At 34.1% G+C, this 19,236-nt stretch overlaps 1 protein-coding gene across 12 annotated transcripts in view; it reads left to right on the forward strand.

Annotated features, from left to right (window-relative positions):
* PICALM (phosphatidylinositol binding clathrin assembly protein) overlaps positions 1-19,236 on the forward strand; it is a 175,392-nt gene that overhangs the window by 57,961 nt on the left and 98,195 nt on the right. For all 12 annotated transcript variants that reach the window (XM_077113351.1, XM_077113355.1, XM_077113350.1 and 9 more), the window contains exons 3-4: positions 133-208; positions 8,315-8,417. In XM_077113351.1, the coding sequence (XP_076969466.1) occupies positions 133-208; positions 8,315-8,417 (179 nt within the window). The remainder of the gene's footprint in view (positions 1-132; positions 209-8,314; positions 8,418-19,236) is intronic.

The following is a 19,236-nucleotide window of genomic DNA, read 5'->3' on the forward strand; positions in this document are numbered from 1 at the left end:
GGAGTCAGGCTAAGAAATTTAAAATTGATAATCTTAGTGGATGTGTTAACTGTTACTTTTTCCCTAATTACCAAATTAGAGTTTATGAAATCTCAGTACCTTAAATTTGACATATTGTTTTTTTTCTTCCAGCGTTTTATTCAGTATTTGGCTTCAAGAAACACGTTGTTTAACTTAAGCAATTTTTTGGATAAAAGTGGCTTGCAAGGTAAAGACAACTTATTCATTATAGAAAATCAAGAGTGACCCCCACATGGTGATTTTTACAGAGTTCAGCTCTGCTTTTTAGAACATGTGCTATCATGGAACCTCATATATAAGTGAAGAATGTAGGAAAGAAAAACTGTCTGTCAGTATGAAGATTAAGATTGACTTCACTACTTGAAACAAAACCTCTTTGATAAACGTTATAGGTTAGTAGTTTTGAGGGCATGGATTCTGGAACTGATCTGCCTGGATTTGAATTTATCTTTACCAATTACCATCTCTATGAACTTGAGCAAATTACGTCAACTTCTCTGCATCTGTAAAATGAAGACTAATGATAACACCTATTCTACATGGTCGTCAGGAGGTTTAACTTAGTTAATTTATGTAAAGTGCTTAGAACAATGCCTGGCACAGAAGAAATACTGTGTCAGCATGTTTTCCTTGTTATTGTTAATATTTTATGCTTTATTAAAAAAATAGATACTAGTTGAAATACTATACATTTGAGTAGGCAAAGAATAAGTGTAGTGTGATATTCAAATCAGTTGCTCACTGATACCTGTTACTTGGTTTTTTACATTTAATTCAGTAACTTGCAATAGCTATAATTTGGTTCTAGCCCTTAATGCATATTTTCAATTAATGGAATCTCTTGTCTAGTTTCAGAACTAGGACACTGTAGAATGTGAACTCTTATAGGAAGGCCCTCATAAAGGAGGTATCAAATGACTTGGGAATGTTCAATAGTGAGGCTCAATCTGAGAAATGTCTTTAAACATGATAAGATTTGAGCTGGGCTTTGAAAGATGGACAAAGAGATGAGTTGGCTTAAGCAAACATACACAGATATTTACAGATGTGAAAGTACATGTATGCAGAGTAACATTTATAGGGCCAGTGAATATGAATGGAATGCCTAATGGAGTATTGGAGAACATGTAGTGAAAGATCACTCTCAAGAAGCTGTTCGGGAATCTGAATCGGGCCCAGAAATTTTTGACCAGGTTGGGATTTTATAATGCAGTGGGGAAACCATCAATATTTTTTTATTTGAAGGAGCACTGGGCAAAGATGGGGGTTGATTAAATAGCTCAGTGCAGGTTGGATTAGAGTGAATGATGATTTTAAGGTGCTGAGATTGTTCCAATTATCTGGAGTTAATGAGGGCCTGAGCTGTGACTCTTGGTAGACATAAAATCAGTGGAATCTAGTGACTAGCTATGTTTGGTATTGACAGTATTGAGCTGTCCAGTTCAATACTTCTTTATAAATATTACCTAGAATGAGTTAAACATTTTGCCTTCCAGCAATTCTAGAAGACCAATTATACATAGAGCCAAGTGTTACAATTTGATTTATCTTTAGCAAGTTATGTTGTTCTGAAGTAGTTAAGAGAAAAAATATTTGAGCAGTAGAACTCCTTTTGCAAATTAAATCTTTCATGAAAGTCAGGTATATATATAACATAAAAATGGAGCTGCTCTGTTTTCAGGGTAGGAAGAAAGTTCTGTTTGCTCATCCTTTTATTTGTTCTAGTGATAAAGTTTTAAGACTTTCATGCCATTATGTATAGGACAGTTATAAGCCTTTATAAAAACTCATATTCTACAGATACTGTAAAGATAAGAGACAGTAGTTATGGTGATTTTGAAAGTAATTTTAATTGCTGGTATTTTTGTAGATGGAGTCTGGTATGTTTTATTAAATAAAAAGTTTAGAAATTGGTAGAATTTTATGAAGACATTTAATGTTTTTGTAGTGTGCTATGTTGTGCTTACTATAGAGTTGACTTGTGTGATGTAGTGTAATGTAGTATAATGTTTTCTAGGGGATTAGTTCACAGTTTTCTTTGAAAATCAGTCACATAGTTTCATGTTTAGACTAGTTTTGGAACAGGAGACAATTCAACATAAATTTTTTGAACATTTTATTAAGACTTAATGGAAATGATTAAGGTTTCAGAAGCTATTTAAATGCATGAACTATGTTTTAAAACAGTGGTTCACACAATTTTTGGTGTCAGGATCCCTTTTCACTGAAATTAGTGAGGATACCAGAGTGCTTTGGTTAATGTTGGCTGTATCTATTGTTTTTTTTTTTTTTAATTTATTTATTAATTAAAAAAATAAAGAAACAAAATAAAACAACATACATAATCAGTAATTCACAATATCATCACTTAGTTGCATATTCATCATTTCTTAGAACATTTGCATTAATTCAGAAAAAGAGATAAAAAGACAATAGAAAAAGAAATAAAATGAACACAGGAAAGAAAAAATGAAAGATTATACCTACCATACCCCTTACCTCTTGCTTTCATTGATCACTAGCATTTAACCTAAATTTATTTCAGCATTTGTTCCCCCTATTATTTATTTTTATTCCATACGTTCTACTCCTTTGTTGACAAGGTAGATAAAAGGAGCATCAGACACAAGGTTTTCACAATCACACAGTCACGTTGTGACAGCTGTATCATTATTCAGTCATCCTCAAGAAGCATGGCTACTGGAACACAGCTCTACATTTTCAGGCGGTTCCCTCCAGCCTCTCCATTACATCTTGAATAACAAGATGGTATCTACTTGATGCATAAGAATGACCTCCAGGATAACCTCTCAACTCCGTTTGGAATCTCTCAGCCATTGACACTTTGTCTCATTTCCCTCTTCCCCCTTTTGGTGGAGAAGGTTTTCTCAATCCCTTGATGCTAAGTCTCAGCTCATTCTAGGGTTTTTCTCAATCCCTTGATGCTGAGTCTCCGTTCATTCCAAGATCTTTGTCCCATGTTGCCAGGAAGGTCCACACCCCTGGGAGTCAGGTCCCACACAGAGAGGGGGAGGGTGGTGAGACTGCTCGTTGTGTTGGCTGGAGAGAGGGGCCACATCTGAGCAACAAAAGAGGCTCTCTTGGGGGTGACTCTTAGGCCTAAATTTTAAGTAGGCTTGATCTATCCTTTGCAGGGTTAAGTTTCATATGAATAAACCCCAAGACTGTGGGCTCTGCCTGTAGCTTTGGTTGTCCACACTGCTTGTGAGAATATCAAGAATTCAACTTGGGGAAGTTGAATTTCTCCCCGTTCTCACCACTCCCCGAAGGGGGCTTTGCAGATACTTTTCCACTCACTGATCGAATCACTCTGGAATTCATCAGGGCATCACTCTGGACAAACCAGCAAAATCTCATGTCCTACCTGAGATTCCAAGTACGTATGGCACTCAGACTATCTACATAAGTTATATTAGGAAATGCGCTAGTCAAAATATAAATTTTGTAACTAATAAACATTTTTTGCTTTAGTCTCACACAGAAGGTGACATTTTAAAATACTAATTACCATCTATTTTCAGTACCCTGCATCTATTGGTTTTTACTGTATTAGAAATTAAAATTTCTAAATATTTCTAGTAACATTTATAAATCCATCTAACATTTATGAATTATATGATAGCATAACCCTTTTTAAAATAAAAATAATTATTTTTAGAAGAAAAACAGTCCTGGGAAGAGTAGATTCTCATACTTGGTTATGCATTCAATCTTTTGTAGTTATTTTTTTGCATGGGCATTCTCCAGGGATCGAACCCAGGTCTCCAACTCAGCAGGCAAGAACTCTGCCACTGAGCCACTGTTGCCCACCCTGTATTGCAATATGTTTTGGTTAAAAATAATCTGCCACATGTAAATACTTAGGTGATACTCTAGTTTGTTAGCTGCCCGAATACAGTATACCAAAAATGAAATGGCTGTTAAAAAGGGGAACATAATAAGTTTCTAGTTTCTAGTTCTAAGGCTGAGAAAATGTCCCAATTAAAACAAGTCTATAGAAATGTCCAATGTAAGGCATCCAGGGAAAGATACCTTGGTTCAAGAAGGCCAATGAAGTTCGAGGTTTCTCTCTCAAGTGAGAAGGCACATGGCGAATATGGTTAGGGTTTCTCTCATCTGGAAAGGCATGTGGCTAACACGGTGTCATCTGCTAGCTTTCTCTTCTGGCTTCCTGTTTCATGAAGCTCCCTGGGAGGAATTTTCCTTCTTCATCTCCAAAAGTCACTGGCTGGTGGACACTCTGCGTCATGGTTCTGCGGCATTCTCTGTCGTGGCTTTTTCATGGCTGTTGTTCTTTTCTGCTCTCTCTGAATCTCCCTCATTCTCCAAAATGTTCCCTCTTTTTTTTTTATTAATTAAAAAAAAATTAACTAACACAACATTTAGAAAACATTACATTCTACATATGCAATCAGTAATTCTTAATATCATCACATAGATGTATGATCATCATTTCTTAGTACATTTGCATCAATTTAGAAAAAGAAATAGCAAGACAACAGAAAAAGAAATAAAATGATAATATAGAGAAAAAATAAAAATAAAAAATACAAAAAATATATGAAAACAAATAGACAAAAAAACTATAGCTCAGATGCAGCTTCATTCAGTGTTTTAACATAATTACATTACAATTAGGTAGTATTGTGCTGTCCATTTTTGAGTTTTTGTGTCTATTTCTGTTGCACAGTCTGTAACCCTTCAGCTCCAATTACCCATTATCTTACCCCATTTCTAACTCCTGATGGTCTCTATTACCAATGACATATTCCAAGTTTATTCTCTAATGTCAGTTCACATCAGTGGGACCATTCAGTATTTGTCCTTTAGTTTTTGGCTAGTCTCACTCAGCATAATGTTCTCTAGGTCCATCCATGTTATTACATGCTTCATAAGTTTATCTTGTCTTAAAGCTGCATAATATTCCATCGTATGTATATACCACAGTTTGTTTAGCCACTCGTCTGTTGATGGACATTTTGGCTGTTTCCATCTCTTTGCAGTTGTAAATAACGCTGCTATAAACATTGGTGTGCAAATGTCTGTTTGTGTCTTTGCCCTTAAGTCCTTTGAGTAGATACCTAGCAATGGTGTTGCTGGGTCGTATGGCAATTCTATATTCAGCTTTTTGAGGAACCGCCAAACTGCCTTCCACAGTGGTTGCACCATTTGACATTCCCACCAACAGTGGATAAGTGTGCCTCTTTCTCCGCATCCTCTCCAGCACTTGTCATTTTCTGTTTTGTTGATAATGACCATTCTGGTGGGTGTGAGATGATATCTCATTGTGGTTTTGATTTGCATTTCTCTAATGGCCAGGGACATTGAGCATCTCTTCTTGTGCCTTTTGGCCATTTGTATTTCCTCCTCTGAGAGGTGTCTATTCAAGTCTTTTTCCCATTTTGTAATTGGGTTGGCTGTCTTTTTGTTGTTGAGTTGAACAATCTCATTATAAATTCTGGATACTAGACCTTTATCTGATATGTCGTTTCCAAATATTGATTCCCATTGTGTAGGCTGTCTTTCTACTTTCTTGATGAAGTTCTTTGATGCACAAAAGTGTTTAATTTTGAGGAGCTCCCATTTCTTTCTTTGTTTCTTCAGTGCTCTTGCTTTAGGTTTAAGGTCCATAAAACCGCCTCCAATTGTAAGATTCATAAGATCTCTCCCTACCTTTTCCTCTAACTGTTTTATGGTCTTAGACCTAATGTTTAGATCTTTGATCCATTTTGAGTTAACTTTTGTATAGGGTGTGAGATATGGGTCCTCTTTCATTCTTTTGCATATGGATATCCAGTTCTCTAGGCACCATTTATTGAAGAGACTGTTCTGTCCCAGGTGAGTTGGCTTGACTGCCTTATCAAAGATCAAATGTCCATAGATGAGAGGGTCTATATCTGAGCACTCTATTCGATTCCATTGGTCGATATATCTATCTTTATGCCAATACCATGCTGTTTTGACCACTGTGGCTTCATAATATGCCTTAAAGTCTGGCAGCGTGAGTCCTCCAGCTTCATTTTTTTTTCCTCAAGATACTTTTAGCAATTTGGGGCACCCTGCCCTTCCAGATAAATTTGCTTATTGGTTTTTCTATTTCTGAAAAATAAGTTGTTGGGATTTTGATTGGTATTGTGTTGAATCTGTAAATCAATTTAGGTAGAATTGACTATAACTATATCTAGTCTTCCAATCCATGAACACGGTATGCCCTTCCATCTATTTAGGTCTTCTGTGATTTCTTTTAACAGTTTTTTGTAGTTTTCTTTGTATAGGTCTTTTGTCTCTTTAGTTAAATTTCAAAATGTTCCCTCTTTTATAGGATTCCAGTAAACTAATCAAGACCCACCTTGAATGGGTAGAGACGTGTCTCTACCTAATCCAGTTTAACAACCACTCTTGACTGAGTCACATCTCTATGGAGATAATCTAATCAAAGTTTCAAATGTAGAGTTGAATAGAGATGAGAAGAAATGGCTGCCTTTACAAAATGGGATTAGGATTAAAACGTAGTTTTTCTAGGGTACATACATCCTTTCAAGGCAGCACAGGTAGAAAGGAGGAGTATTTTAACAGCCTTTTCAGATATTTGGTGATACCCTATTTGAATACTATACCCAAACTCAACAAGTGAGTTGTTTCTTAAAGATTATTTACAGTGTAGAATCTGAAACCCTATAAATCACATTTTCATATTCTTTTACAATTTGAAATCCACACATTAAATGGATCTTTTCCTAGTATGATTTTGTAACATCATGCCTTAGTCATATGGAAAATAACTGATTCACTGAATTAGTTATACGAAAGATTTCCAAATGTTGATAACCTTTCAGTTTGCAATGTAAAAAAAATTATATACATTAATATCATCACCAGTGTTATCAAAAACTGTATTGGGAAAGCTTCCTAGTATATAGTGGCAGGTTAAGTTTTCCAGATTCTGATTTTTGCTTGAACCTTGAATTTTATCATCATTAACAAATACTGTCAGTTTTCCTTGAAGTGAAGCTCTCACTTTACTCATTTTTGAAAAAATGTTTGCCAAATACCCTATTCTGAATAACCATAGTTTTTCTGTTACTTTCTCAAGTAAGAATGGTGTTTGTGAAAAAAGCAGCTTGTTTCGCTTTGCAGCTTTTCACTCAGATGCTTTTCCCTGAGACACAAACAGCAAAAGTGCTTCAGATGCACTTGCATTCACTCACAGAATATTAAAGTGTTGTATATTCAAGGCCCAAGATTTAATAAAAATCTTAAATGATACTGGCTTTTTCATTTTTTGTTATGAATGTGAGATATTGAGGAACATAACATCTACTATAGTATGGTGCCACTGCCTTGATTTGTGCTAAAAGATGCCAGTAGTTTTTTTTTTAAACTACCTTTGCTTTTGTACTATCAGCACAAATGTGAACACAGTAAAAAAAAGTAAATAACATATTGGTTTTATGAAAAATTTTAACATTTTATACTTCTAGAATAGGCTTTGGATTTACAGAGTATCTGTTAGAGAACCACTGCTTTAAAAGTATGTAGTTACTCTTGGAGTTTTCCTTAGAAATAGTATATTCAGTGGAAAGAAGCATCGATCAGATTTTCAGTGGAGTCAAGAGCTTGTTCATATGTAGAGAGTATGGAAATCTTAGCACTCGGGGAAGCTTTGAAACAACTTGTTTAAAATAGAAATATATATTTTTGAATATGAAAATCCTTTTAAAAATTTTTTTCTGTAAAAGTTTCAATATATTGAACAGAAACAAAAAGTTGTAATATACAACAGAAAGACCTGAAAAAATTTTCAGGGTTGAAATTTATATGTTGAATTGGTACATTAAAATTTTTTACCGATAATTTGAAGCAACGGTTTGACAGTTTAAGTTGGCCATGTAAATTATTAAAAACATATTGTATGCCAGACTTTTAGTACTGTTAAACTGTTATATATAAATATAAATTAATATACAGTCTAGTGAATGGGATGGAGATTGTGTATAACTAACTGCTGCGTACTGTAGTGGGTGGAAGCAGTATGGAACCACAAAAGGTTCAGGGGATACTTTGTAGTTGTTGAATGTTGAAAGATAGGTAGTATTTTCCCTTTAAGACAGGACTTTTAAAAAATATATTATTCATTAGTTGCTTAATTTATATCACTAAATAAGAGTTATAATATCAAAATATTGTAACCATTGGTATGAAATGAGTTATTTTTCTAGGCGAAATGAAATTACAGTAATTTATGAAAACTTTTCTTTTTTGTTTCTCACAGGATATGACATGTCTACATTTATTAGGCGGTATAGTAGATATCTAAATGAGAAAGCAGTTTCATACAGACAAGTTGCATTTGATTTCACAAAAGTGAAAAGAGGGTAAGTTAAACTTTTTGAATCTAATTAGATTGATTATTTTAAAATGACAACTTTAGAAATGATTAGATTATGAATATGGGTTTCAGGTCCTTTTTTTTTTTTTCGCTTAATACCATTTTATTTTTAAATTCATTTTCCATTATCAAGCCAAAACAGCACACAAACATGAACATTCTTAACATACAAACGTTCCATGTATGGTGTATAATCAGTGGCTCATGATATTATCACATAATGGTATATTCATTACTGTGATAATTTTTTAGAACATTTGCATCACTTCAGAAAAAGAAATAAAAAGAAAAAACTCACGCATACCATACCCCTTACCCCCCCACTCATTGACCGCTAGTATTTCCATCTACTCAGTAGATTTTAACCTTTGTTTCCCTATTTTTTTCTATACCCCTTACCACTCCCTTTCATTAATCACTAGTATTTCAGTCAACTCAATTTATTTTAACATTTGTTAACCCTATTATTTGTTTATTTTTTAATCTATATTTTTTACTCATCTGTCCATATCGTAGATAAAAGGAGCATCAGACACAAGGTTTTCACAATCACACAGTCTCATTGCGAAGCTGTATCAGTATACAATCATCTTTAAGAAACATGGCTACTGGAACACAGCTCTGCAGTTTCAGGCACTTCCCTTTAGCCTAGTAACACCTTAAACTAAAAAGGGGATATCTATATAAGTGTAAAAATAACCTCCAGGTTAACCTCTCAACTCTGTTTGAAATCTTTCAGCCACTGACACTTTATTTTGTCTCATTTCTCTCTTCCCCCTTTTGGTCGATAAGGTTTTCTCAATCCCTTGATCCTGAGTCCCAGCTCATTCTAGGATTTCTGTCCCTCGTTGCCAGGGAGGTGTATACCGCTGGGGGTCATGTCGCATGTAGAGAGGGGTAGGGTGGTGAGTTTGCTTGCCATGTTGAGAGAGAGAGAGAGAGAGAAAGAGAGAGGCTGCATCTGAGCAACAAAAGAGGTTCTTTGGGGATGACTCTTAGACCTAATTTTAAGTAGGCTTAGTCTATCCTTTACAGGGATAAGTTTCATATGAACAAACGCCAAGATTGAGGGTTTGACCTATTAATTTTGTTGTCCTCACTCTTACAAGAATATCAGGAATTCTCCAAATGGGGAAGTTAAATTTTGCCCCTTTCTTGCCATACACCCAAAGGGAGTTTGCAAATACTTTTTTATTTACTGTTCAAATCACTCTGGGATTTATTGGGGCATCACTCTGGACAAACCTGCAAAATCTCATGCCCTACTCAAAGTTCCATGTACTTATGGTGTTCAGTTGTACTGTCCCTATAAATTATATTATGAAATGCTCTAGTTGAAATACAAATTTTATATTCAGGTCAGTTTTAACAGATGAACTTTGTTTTTCTTTGAAGAGGCATGCCAGATAATTTTTTTTTTTTTTTAATTTTCAACTTTTTGTTTTCAAATACTTTCATACTTATAGAACAGTTACAAAAATAATGCAATATCCCACACAGAGAACTCTAACATAATGCTGTCCCCCCCAGTTATCTATATCTACCAGTTTTAACATTTTTCTGCATTAGCCATATCATTCTATGTACCCATCCATCAGTATATCAGTCTATCATCCATTTTCTGAACACTTGGATGTAGGTTGTATACATCATGCTCTTTGAACACTTATTGCTGCCATTTACATTTCCTAAGTACAAGGATATTCACTAATATATCTACTTTAAGTGTAGGTTATCAAGATATTTCAGTTTCTTCATATATCCAAATAATATCCCTTTGAGCCTTTTCTCCTCCCTTGTTAGATTCCTTCTAGAATCATGTATTCCCTTTAATTGTCCTTGTCTTTTAGTTTTTTCTCTTTCTTTTTAAAATTGTGGAACTTAAATACAACACAAACTTTCCCAACTCATCTATTCCCAAACATATAATTCTGTGGAATTAAATCACATTTACAATGTTGTGGGAACGCTCAATAACTTTCCATTACTAAAACTTTCCTATCTCCCCAAGCAGAAACTGTATTTCTGTTATGCACTAACTCCCCATTACCACTGTCCCTTGCCCCTAGCAAACTGTATTCTAATTCTTGTCTCTGTTAACTTGCATATTTGCTAATACTTTCTTTGTCGTTACCATGGGGCTTAAATTTAGCATTCGAAGTCTGTAACAATCTTATTTGTTTTGATACCAACTTAATTTCAATAGTATGCTCATACTATGTTCTTATAATCCTCTGTCACTCAATCTTTGTGTAGTTATTGTCATAAATTACATGTTCATACATTGTGAGTTCAAAACCACTGATTTCTATGTTTTATGCATCTGCCTTTTAGATCTTATGGAAAGTATAAAATGGAGTTACAAACAAAAAATGCCACAATACTGGCCTTTATATTTACTTTATGTCATTATCTTTACCAGAAATCTTTATTTATTCATGCAGCCTCAGTCGGTTGTCTGTTGTCCTGCAGCATTCCTTTTTGTAGCTCTTGTACAGCCAGTCTGTTGGTAACAGACTCCCTCAGCTTTTGTTTATCTGTCTTAATTTCCCCCTCATTTTTTTATTAATTAAAAATTTTTTTAAATACCTAAAAACACCAAACAAATGCAAAGATTTGTAACTTTTGATGATTCCATTCTACATATAAAATCAGTAATTCACAATATCATCACATAGTTGCATATTCATCATCATGATCATTTCTTGGAACATTTGCATCTATTCAGAAAAAGAAATAGAAAGAAAACAGAAAAAAATTCGTACGTACCATATCCCCCACCTCTCCCCCTCACCAATCACCAGCATTTCACTCTAAATTTATTTTAACATTTGTTCCCCCTATATTCATCTTTATTCCATATGTTTTACTTGTCTGTTGATAAGGTAGATAGAAGGAACATCAGACAAGGTTTTCACAATCACATAGTCACATTGTGAAAGCTGTATCATTATACAATCATCTTCAAGAAACATGGCTACTGGAACACAGATCCACATTTTCAGGAGTTCTCTCCAGCCTCTCCACTACATCTTGACTAACAAGGTGATATCTATGTAATGCGTAAGAATAACCTCCAGGATAACCTCTTAACTCTGGAATCTCTCAGTCATTGACACTTTATTTTGTCTCGTTTCCCTCTTCCTACTTTTGGTCAAGAAGTTTTTCTCAATCCCTTGATGCTGAATCTCAGCGCATTCTCTAGGGGTTTTCTCAATCCCTTCATGCTAAGTCTCAGCTCATTCCAGGATTTCTGTCCCATGTTGCCAGGAAGGTCCACACCCCTGGGAGTCTTGTCCTGTGTAGACAGGGGTAGGGTGCTAAGTTTGCTTGTTATGTTGGCTGGAGAGAGAGGCCACGTCTGAGCAACAAAAGAGGTTCTCTTGGGGGTGACTCTTAGGCCTAATTTTAAGTAGGCTTAACCTATTGTTTGTGGGGTTAAATTTCATATGAATAAACCCCAAGATTGGGGGCTCAGCCTACAGCTTTGATTGTCCGCACTGCTTGTGAGAATATCAAAAAAAAGAATTCAACTTGGGGAAGTTGAATTTTCCCACTTTATCACCATTCTCCAAAGGGGACTTTGCAAATGCTTTTTTATTCACTGTTCAAATCACTCTTCCCCCTGATTTTTGAAAGAAAGTTTAGTTGGATATAGAATTCTTGGTTGTTTATTTTCAGCCCTTTAATATGTCATCCCATTGCCTTCTTGCTACCATGGTTACCTATGAGAAATTAGCAGTGAATATTAAAAGAATATCACTCTGCCATCTTCATTGGAATGGGCTTCTATGTTTCTTTCTAAGAGTTTTGTGTTTTTTGCTCTTACATTTAGGTCTTCAATCCATTTTGTTTTAATTTTTATATATGGTATGAGTTAGGCTTGCAAATTCATTCTTATGTTTGCAGATGTGCAGTGTGCCAACACCATTTGTGAAAGGCTCTTTTTTTATCCCATCAATGGTCTTGGCATCCTTATTGAAATTCAACTGACCATAAATATAAGGGCTTGTTTATGAACTCTCAATTTTGTTCACTGATTTATAGGTCCATCTTCTTGCATTTACCACACTGTCTTTTTTTTTTTTTTTTTTTTATGTGTCAAATATACAGGACTTTAATAGTAAGCCATTTATGCATTGGTTCATATTTCTCATTGCATTTTATGCCCTTAACCTTGTTTTTCCTTTCATTTTCACTTATTTTGACTGTATGTTGTTTTACCATCTTTTGTGCATTCATCTTTGTAGTCTGAAATATGACACCGTTTGTAAATACAATAGAGAATCTAAATTATGTATACACATGACATCAGAATACTCAAGTATAGGTAATTTCCAAATATAGTAATAATTTTTCACAATATTCAAAAAATCATTCACATAATTCTAGCTTATAGTAGTGCTTCTAGTAACTGAAAAAGAACTGATCAGGTAGAACAGAGACTTGGTCACAATACTCAGTTCATTTTATCCTCAAAATGATTTCCAAATTCTTTCTCTCTCCCCATTCTTACTGTTATTATAATGGTTCAAGCCCTTATCTGTCTCCTGAATCAATCCAAGGGCATACTGGCTCTTCTGTTTCTCCTCCCCCCATCAAGCCACAATTAAACTATCCAGTTACATTTTCAGAACAGATCAGATTATGCCACTGCCTACTGCTTCATCACACAGAAACAAGCAATTCTTTTAGAAAACTCACTAAATTCTCTTTAAATTATTGTTTCAACTGAACATTCAATGGTCAAAGCCTAAGAAATCATGAGATGGTCCAGTTTGTCCTTGAAAGAAACTTAGAAGGCCGCTGAAAACAGGAATGGAACACAACACCAACTGTGGGAAACAAACGAAAATTGTGAAAATTAGCACAACACTAAGCATCAGGAAAGAGACTAGGCTCTTAAACAGACTGCCTCATAAAATATTGCAACACCCAGGAGAGGTTACTATATCTGTCTGCAGCTAGATGATTGTTAAAGTTTCTTCAGACCCTAAGGATCCAAAATCCTTACTTGAAGAGACAAATGGTATATCCTGAATATCAAACTAAAAGGAGAGCAAAAAAGTGGGAATCTTTACTATCATCTTGTATGTCTATTTTCAAGAATCTACTAACTGGATAATAGAAATCAGAAAAGTAATTGTCTGGTAGTAGAGATAGGCGAATGATTTCTGGAAAAGTGTACAAGGGATCTTTCTGGGGTGATGAAAATGTTTTAATATTTTCTTTTGGATGGTGCTTGCATAGCTATATACATTGTCAAAACTCATCGAACTATATATTTAAGATCTGATGTCGGTAGGGAAACTGGGAGGTACAGCCCCTTGGAAGGCAGTGAACCACACTGTCTTGATAACTATGACTTTGTGGTAAGTTTTGAAATCGGGAAGTTGAATCCTCTAACGTCGTTGTTCTTTTCAAGATGATTTTGTGTTTGGTGTTCCTTGCATTTCAATATGGATTTTATGATCTTATTGAATTTTATGATCAAATTATTTGTGCAAAAAAGGCAACTGAATTGCATCTATAAGGATTGAATTGCATCTGTAGATCGATTTGCATATTGCCCTTTTCACACAATAAGTTTCTAATCCATCAACATTTGACATCTTTGTATTTATTTAGATCTTCTTTACTCTTTCAGTGATGTTTTATATTTAAGGTTCTTTATAATCTTAAATGCAGAAGAGTGTACTTTTTTACTACCCCCTAGATAACAGTCTTCTTAGCATGTGAACTTCTAACAAGAATGATATAATCTGTACATCTATGTCTGATACAGTCTGGTATGCAGATTTTTCCTACAATGTATGATAGGGCCTCAGGGAGAAAATACCTAAGAATTTATTAGGGTTAACTTCTTAATTTTGTAGCTACTGAGGTTACCCTGTGGGGAATCTGACACCTGCAGAAATATTCTGGTGAAAAGCTTTCTGCGCTACCCTACTGGTGAAGTCCCAAAGTTCTAAGCAGTTTCATGTGTTCCTTTAAATTGTTCTTTTGAAATTTTTAATTGCTAGATTAATAGAAATGAAGAAGTAACCTTTTAGTCAGGAAATTTTAAAGCTGAGCTCAGATGTTCTTTATCATGATTGTAAATTTAATCAGGAGGTTATTAGTTTGAAACTTACCAAAATTAAATTCCACAGATTTTGTTTTGTAGATTTTGGTATTTGTGGAAGATTACTATAGAGAGTTTCATCTTAGAAGTTCTAATTCTTAACCTGATATTCTGTCCAATACATGAAGTTTTTGGTTAGGCTTATATAAATACTTCACTGTAAAGTGTTTCAGTAAAGCTGATCTTCAGCAATTTTGTAGATTTTAGAATAAAAGATTTTTAAAATAGTAACTTTGTGTTTCTAATCTGTAGGACTTGTCTTGAGACTTGAGGATGCTTGCTGAGTTTGTATATCAAATAGAAGCACACTTCTATTATTTAGATGAGAACAGCCCTTGATTATGCAAAATAAAATTCATATTGATTTAAAAGAGATAGTGGTTTATTGTTAATGCTTACGAAAAGGAAAGTGAATCAAGGAGGTACCATAAATGAGTGGGAACCAAGAAGATGCACAGAATATATTATATCATGGTAAAAAGACCTTAGGAGACCGTATCAGTTTTGTGGAGGGCTTGTATGGTAAAGAGTTAAGTTTTATTTATTGGTGTAATAATTTCTTATGTTTACAAAAGAAATAAACTTTTAAACTATTTAAGCAAATAACATTCAAACTCCTTAGGAAATATTGACATTTTGGTATACTAATCTGACTTATGTATAAGTAGAAATAAATATCTGTTAAGGTACATAGAAAATTATATAAATATTGGGTCACATTCTTTGGAACCTCCTTTCACTCTACTTAGTATCTTAGACATATTCAATGTCTGTACATATAAATCCATCTCATTCTAATGAATTGCTGTAGAATTATGCTCTCGGGTGTACATTTGGTTTACTGCCATTGTTTGTCTTATAAAAGCTAGGCCTTGACCGTCTTTTTACATATGGTTGCATTCCTGAATGAATTTCCTTGTTGAATAAATTCTTAGAATTGATGGGTCAAAGGATATGTGCATTTAACATTTTAATAGCCTTTCATAATAGCTATATCAAATTATTGACTTGAATAATTCTAAGTACCTTTTTTACTCTACTCTTCTATGTTGTTATTAAAAATGTATCTCATTAAGTGATCATTTCATATTGGTTTATAAGCAAATAAATTGATATTGATTGTCTAAAAAAAACAGCTATTCAAATCTTTTTAAATGCCCTTTGATGTCCTTTGCACACTTTTCTATTGGGTTTTTCATTATTTTTATTGTGTTGAATAGTGTTAAAGATTTATAGACTCTTTTTTTTGCATGGGCAGGCTCTGGGAATCGAACCCGGGTCTCCAGCATGGCAGGTGAGAATTCTGCCTCTGAGTCACTGTTACACTGCCCAAAGGCTTATGGACTTCTTAGTCAGATGAATCTTTGTTTGAATCCTAGTTTCACTGTAACTAGATGAAGAACTTTGAAAAGATATTTACACTGCCTTGTTGACTTTAAAGAAAAAATAATTTTACTTTGAAATAATTATATTTACAAAATAGTTGCAATAATATTACAGAGAATTCTAATACACGTTACCCAGATTCACCAGTTTTTAACACCTTTGACACATTTGCGTAATCATTTTCTTACTGTATATATGTATATACTATATGCCTTTTTTCAAATTATTTCAAAGTTACATACTTTATGCCTTTTTATAGTTTATATTCTTTAATACTTCATGTGTATTTCCTAAGAAGAGAGATCTTTTATTCCATATCCATTCGCTTGTTAACTGTCTTCACATCATGGCCCATAAACTTATGCTGTTTGTATAGCATACTGCAGTAAATAGAGAAGATTATTTGAGGCAGGAAGGTTAGGGGATCCATATTTTGGCATATACATAATCTGTGTGTCCGTACTAATATACTTTGACATAATTAGGAAACCTTGACTGACATTCAGAATTATTTCATCTCTAAAATGTTGATGGTGTTAATAGTACTTAACTAATAGGATCATTTTTACAGTAAAATGACTAATTATATGTAAGGTTTATTAGCACATGATTTTGTGTATTAGGGAAATGAATTGTCATGGGTAACAAATATTTTTCCCTATTTTAAAATGTTTTATTAGAGCTTTTGTAGGTTTATAGAAAAATCATGCAGAAAGCACAGGGTTCCCATAAACTGCCCCCCCCATACACATAAAAGTGTTCCCTATCATTAACTCTTTTCATTAGTGTAGTATTTTGTTACTAGTGGTGATGAAACATTATTATAATATTTTTAACTATATAGTTACATTAGTATTCACAGTTTCATTAGTATTTACTCTTTCTGTTGTATTCTATTCTGGTAAAATATATCCAACCAAAAATTATTTTTTTTCCACCTTCAAATAAACAATTCACTAGTGTTAAATACGTTAACAATATTGTGCTATCATCACCACCATCTGTTACCAAAACTTTTCCATCAGAATATTGTATATTGATATATATGTCTTTGAAGAAATGTCTGTTCAAATCCTTTGCTCTTTTAAAAATTGAATTGTCTGTCTTTTCTTGTAAAGTTGTAGCATTTTGATTTAGCTTCCTAGCTACCATACTGTGAATTTATTTGCTCACAGTTTCAGAAACTAGAAGGCTGTTTTCCTCCTGGTGTATTCTGACTGGCCAGCCTTGGCTTTTTTGTCACATGGCAATACACAAAGTGGTTTCTTCTCCTGCCTCATCTGGAATCCAGTGAATGCCAACTTCTTTCTTCTCCTGTGGCTTTTCCTTCTGTGTTGACTCCTTTGTTTTTTTATATGGACTTCAACCATATTGGGTTACGATCCACCGTCATTCAGTTTGGGCACACCTCAACTGTTAACATCTTAAAAGTCCTGTTTGCAAGTGGATTCACACCCAAAGTACAAAGAATTGGGCCTGAACATGCTCTTTATGGGGGACTTGATTCAATCCCAACACAGTTCTTTATATATTCTGGATAGTAAAGCCCTATAAGATAATTTGGTTTCCAAATATTTTTTCACATTCTGTAGACTGTCTTTTTATGTTCTTTTTAAAAAATTGATTAATTTTTTCTGTTATTTGAGAAGTTGTGGGTTTATAGAACAATCATGCATAAAATGCAGACAACCATATTATTAACATCTTATGTTGGTGTGGTACACTTGTCACAATTGTTGTAAACACATTTTTATAATTATAGTCCATGGTTTAACTTAGGATTCACTGTATTGTGCAGTTCCATGAATTTTTAAAAAATATTTTTGTTTTAGTGCCATGTGTAAAAACCTAACATTTCCCCTCTTTTATACTACATTCAGACATATATTTCAGTGCTGATAATTATGTTCACAATGTTATGCACCATCAGCTCTGTCCATTACCAAAATATTCCCATTGCTTCAAATACATTTTAAAACTTAACTCCCTATTTTCTAGTCCTATCCCCTACCCTGGTAACCTATACTCTAGATTCTGGCTCAATGAGTTTACTTAATTTTAATTATTTTATATCAGTGAGATCATGCAATATTTGTCCTTTTATGTCTGACTGATTTCACTCAATATGATGTCTTCATAGATCATCCATGTTGTATGCATCAGAATTTCATTCGTTTTTACAGCTGAATTATATTTCAATGTATATATATACTACATTCTGTTTATCCATTCATTGATTGATGGATGCTTGATTTGCTTCCTTCTTTTGGCAATTGTGAAATAACTGCTATGAATATCATTGTGCAAATATCTGTTTTTAGTACTTTCAATTCTTTGGGGAATGTTTTAAGTTTCTGAAAAATAAACTTAGTGAGTGAACATTTTATAAAGCCTCAGATAGAGCCCTGAGTGTTCTTTAGAGTTTTCAGGAATACTGTTGGTTGCAGCTTGGCATACTGTGGCAATTTTCAATATGTAGCTGAAGTTTGCATAAGAGTAACCTCCATAATAGCCTTTCAGTTGTTTGAAATCTGTTAGCCCCTGATACCTTATTTTGTTAAATTTCTTTCCCCCCTTTTGGTCAGAAAGGTGTTGTTAATCTCACGGTGCCAGGACTAGGCTCATTTCTGGGAGTCATGTCCCATGTAGAGGGCGGGGAAGGTAATGAGTTTTCTTGCTGAGTTGGGCAAGAAAGAATGAGGCCATATCTGAGCAACAAGAGATTCTCTGGAAGTGACTCTTAGGCATAGTTATAGGTAGACTTAGCTTCCCTGTTACAGAAATGTTTCATTAGAGCAAGATTGAGGGCTTGGCCTATTAACTTGGGAGTTCCTGATGCTTGAGAGAATATCAAGAATTTCCCAAGTGGGAGAGTTTAATAGTTCCAAACTTTTTCTCCTGTCCCTCAAGGGACTTTACCAATACTTATAAATTATCTGCCCAACATACTCTGGAATGTATTGGGGTATTTCATTAAGCTATTCAGAATTGCAAAATCTTATTCCCTGTTCTAGGCTCCATGTGTTTAGGGTAGGTCACCTTTTTATTTTCATGATAAAATCCTTTGATGTGCAAAAGTTTTTAATTTGATGAAGTTCAATTTATCTATTTTCTTTTCTTTCTTGTGTTTTGCAGTAAACTGGCTAACACAAAGGCATAAAGATGTTTCTGTATGTTTTCCTCTGGGAGTTTTATAGTCTTAGTTCTTATATTTAGGTCTTGGATCTATTTTGAATTAATTTTTATATGTGGTATGAAGTAGGGTCTACCTTTATTCTTCTGCATATAGATATTC

This window comes from Tamandua tetradactyla, chromosome 8 (assembly GCF_023851605.1).
Source record: "Tamandua tetradactyla isolate mTamTet1 chromosome 8, mTamTet1.pri, whole genome shotgun sequence".
Classification (NCBI taxonomy): Eukaryota; Metazoa; Chordata; class Mammalia; order Pilosa; family Myrmecophagidae; genus Tamandua; species Tamandua tetradactyla.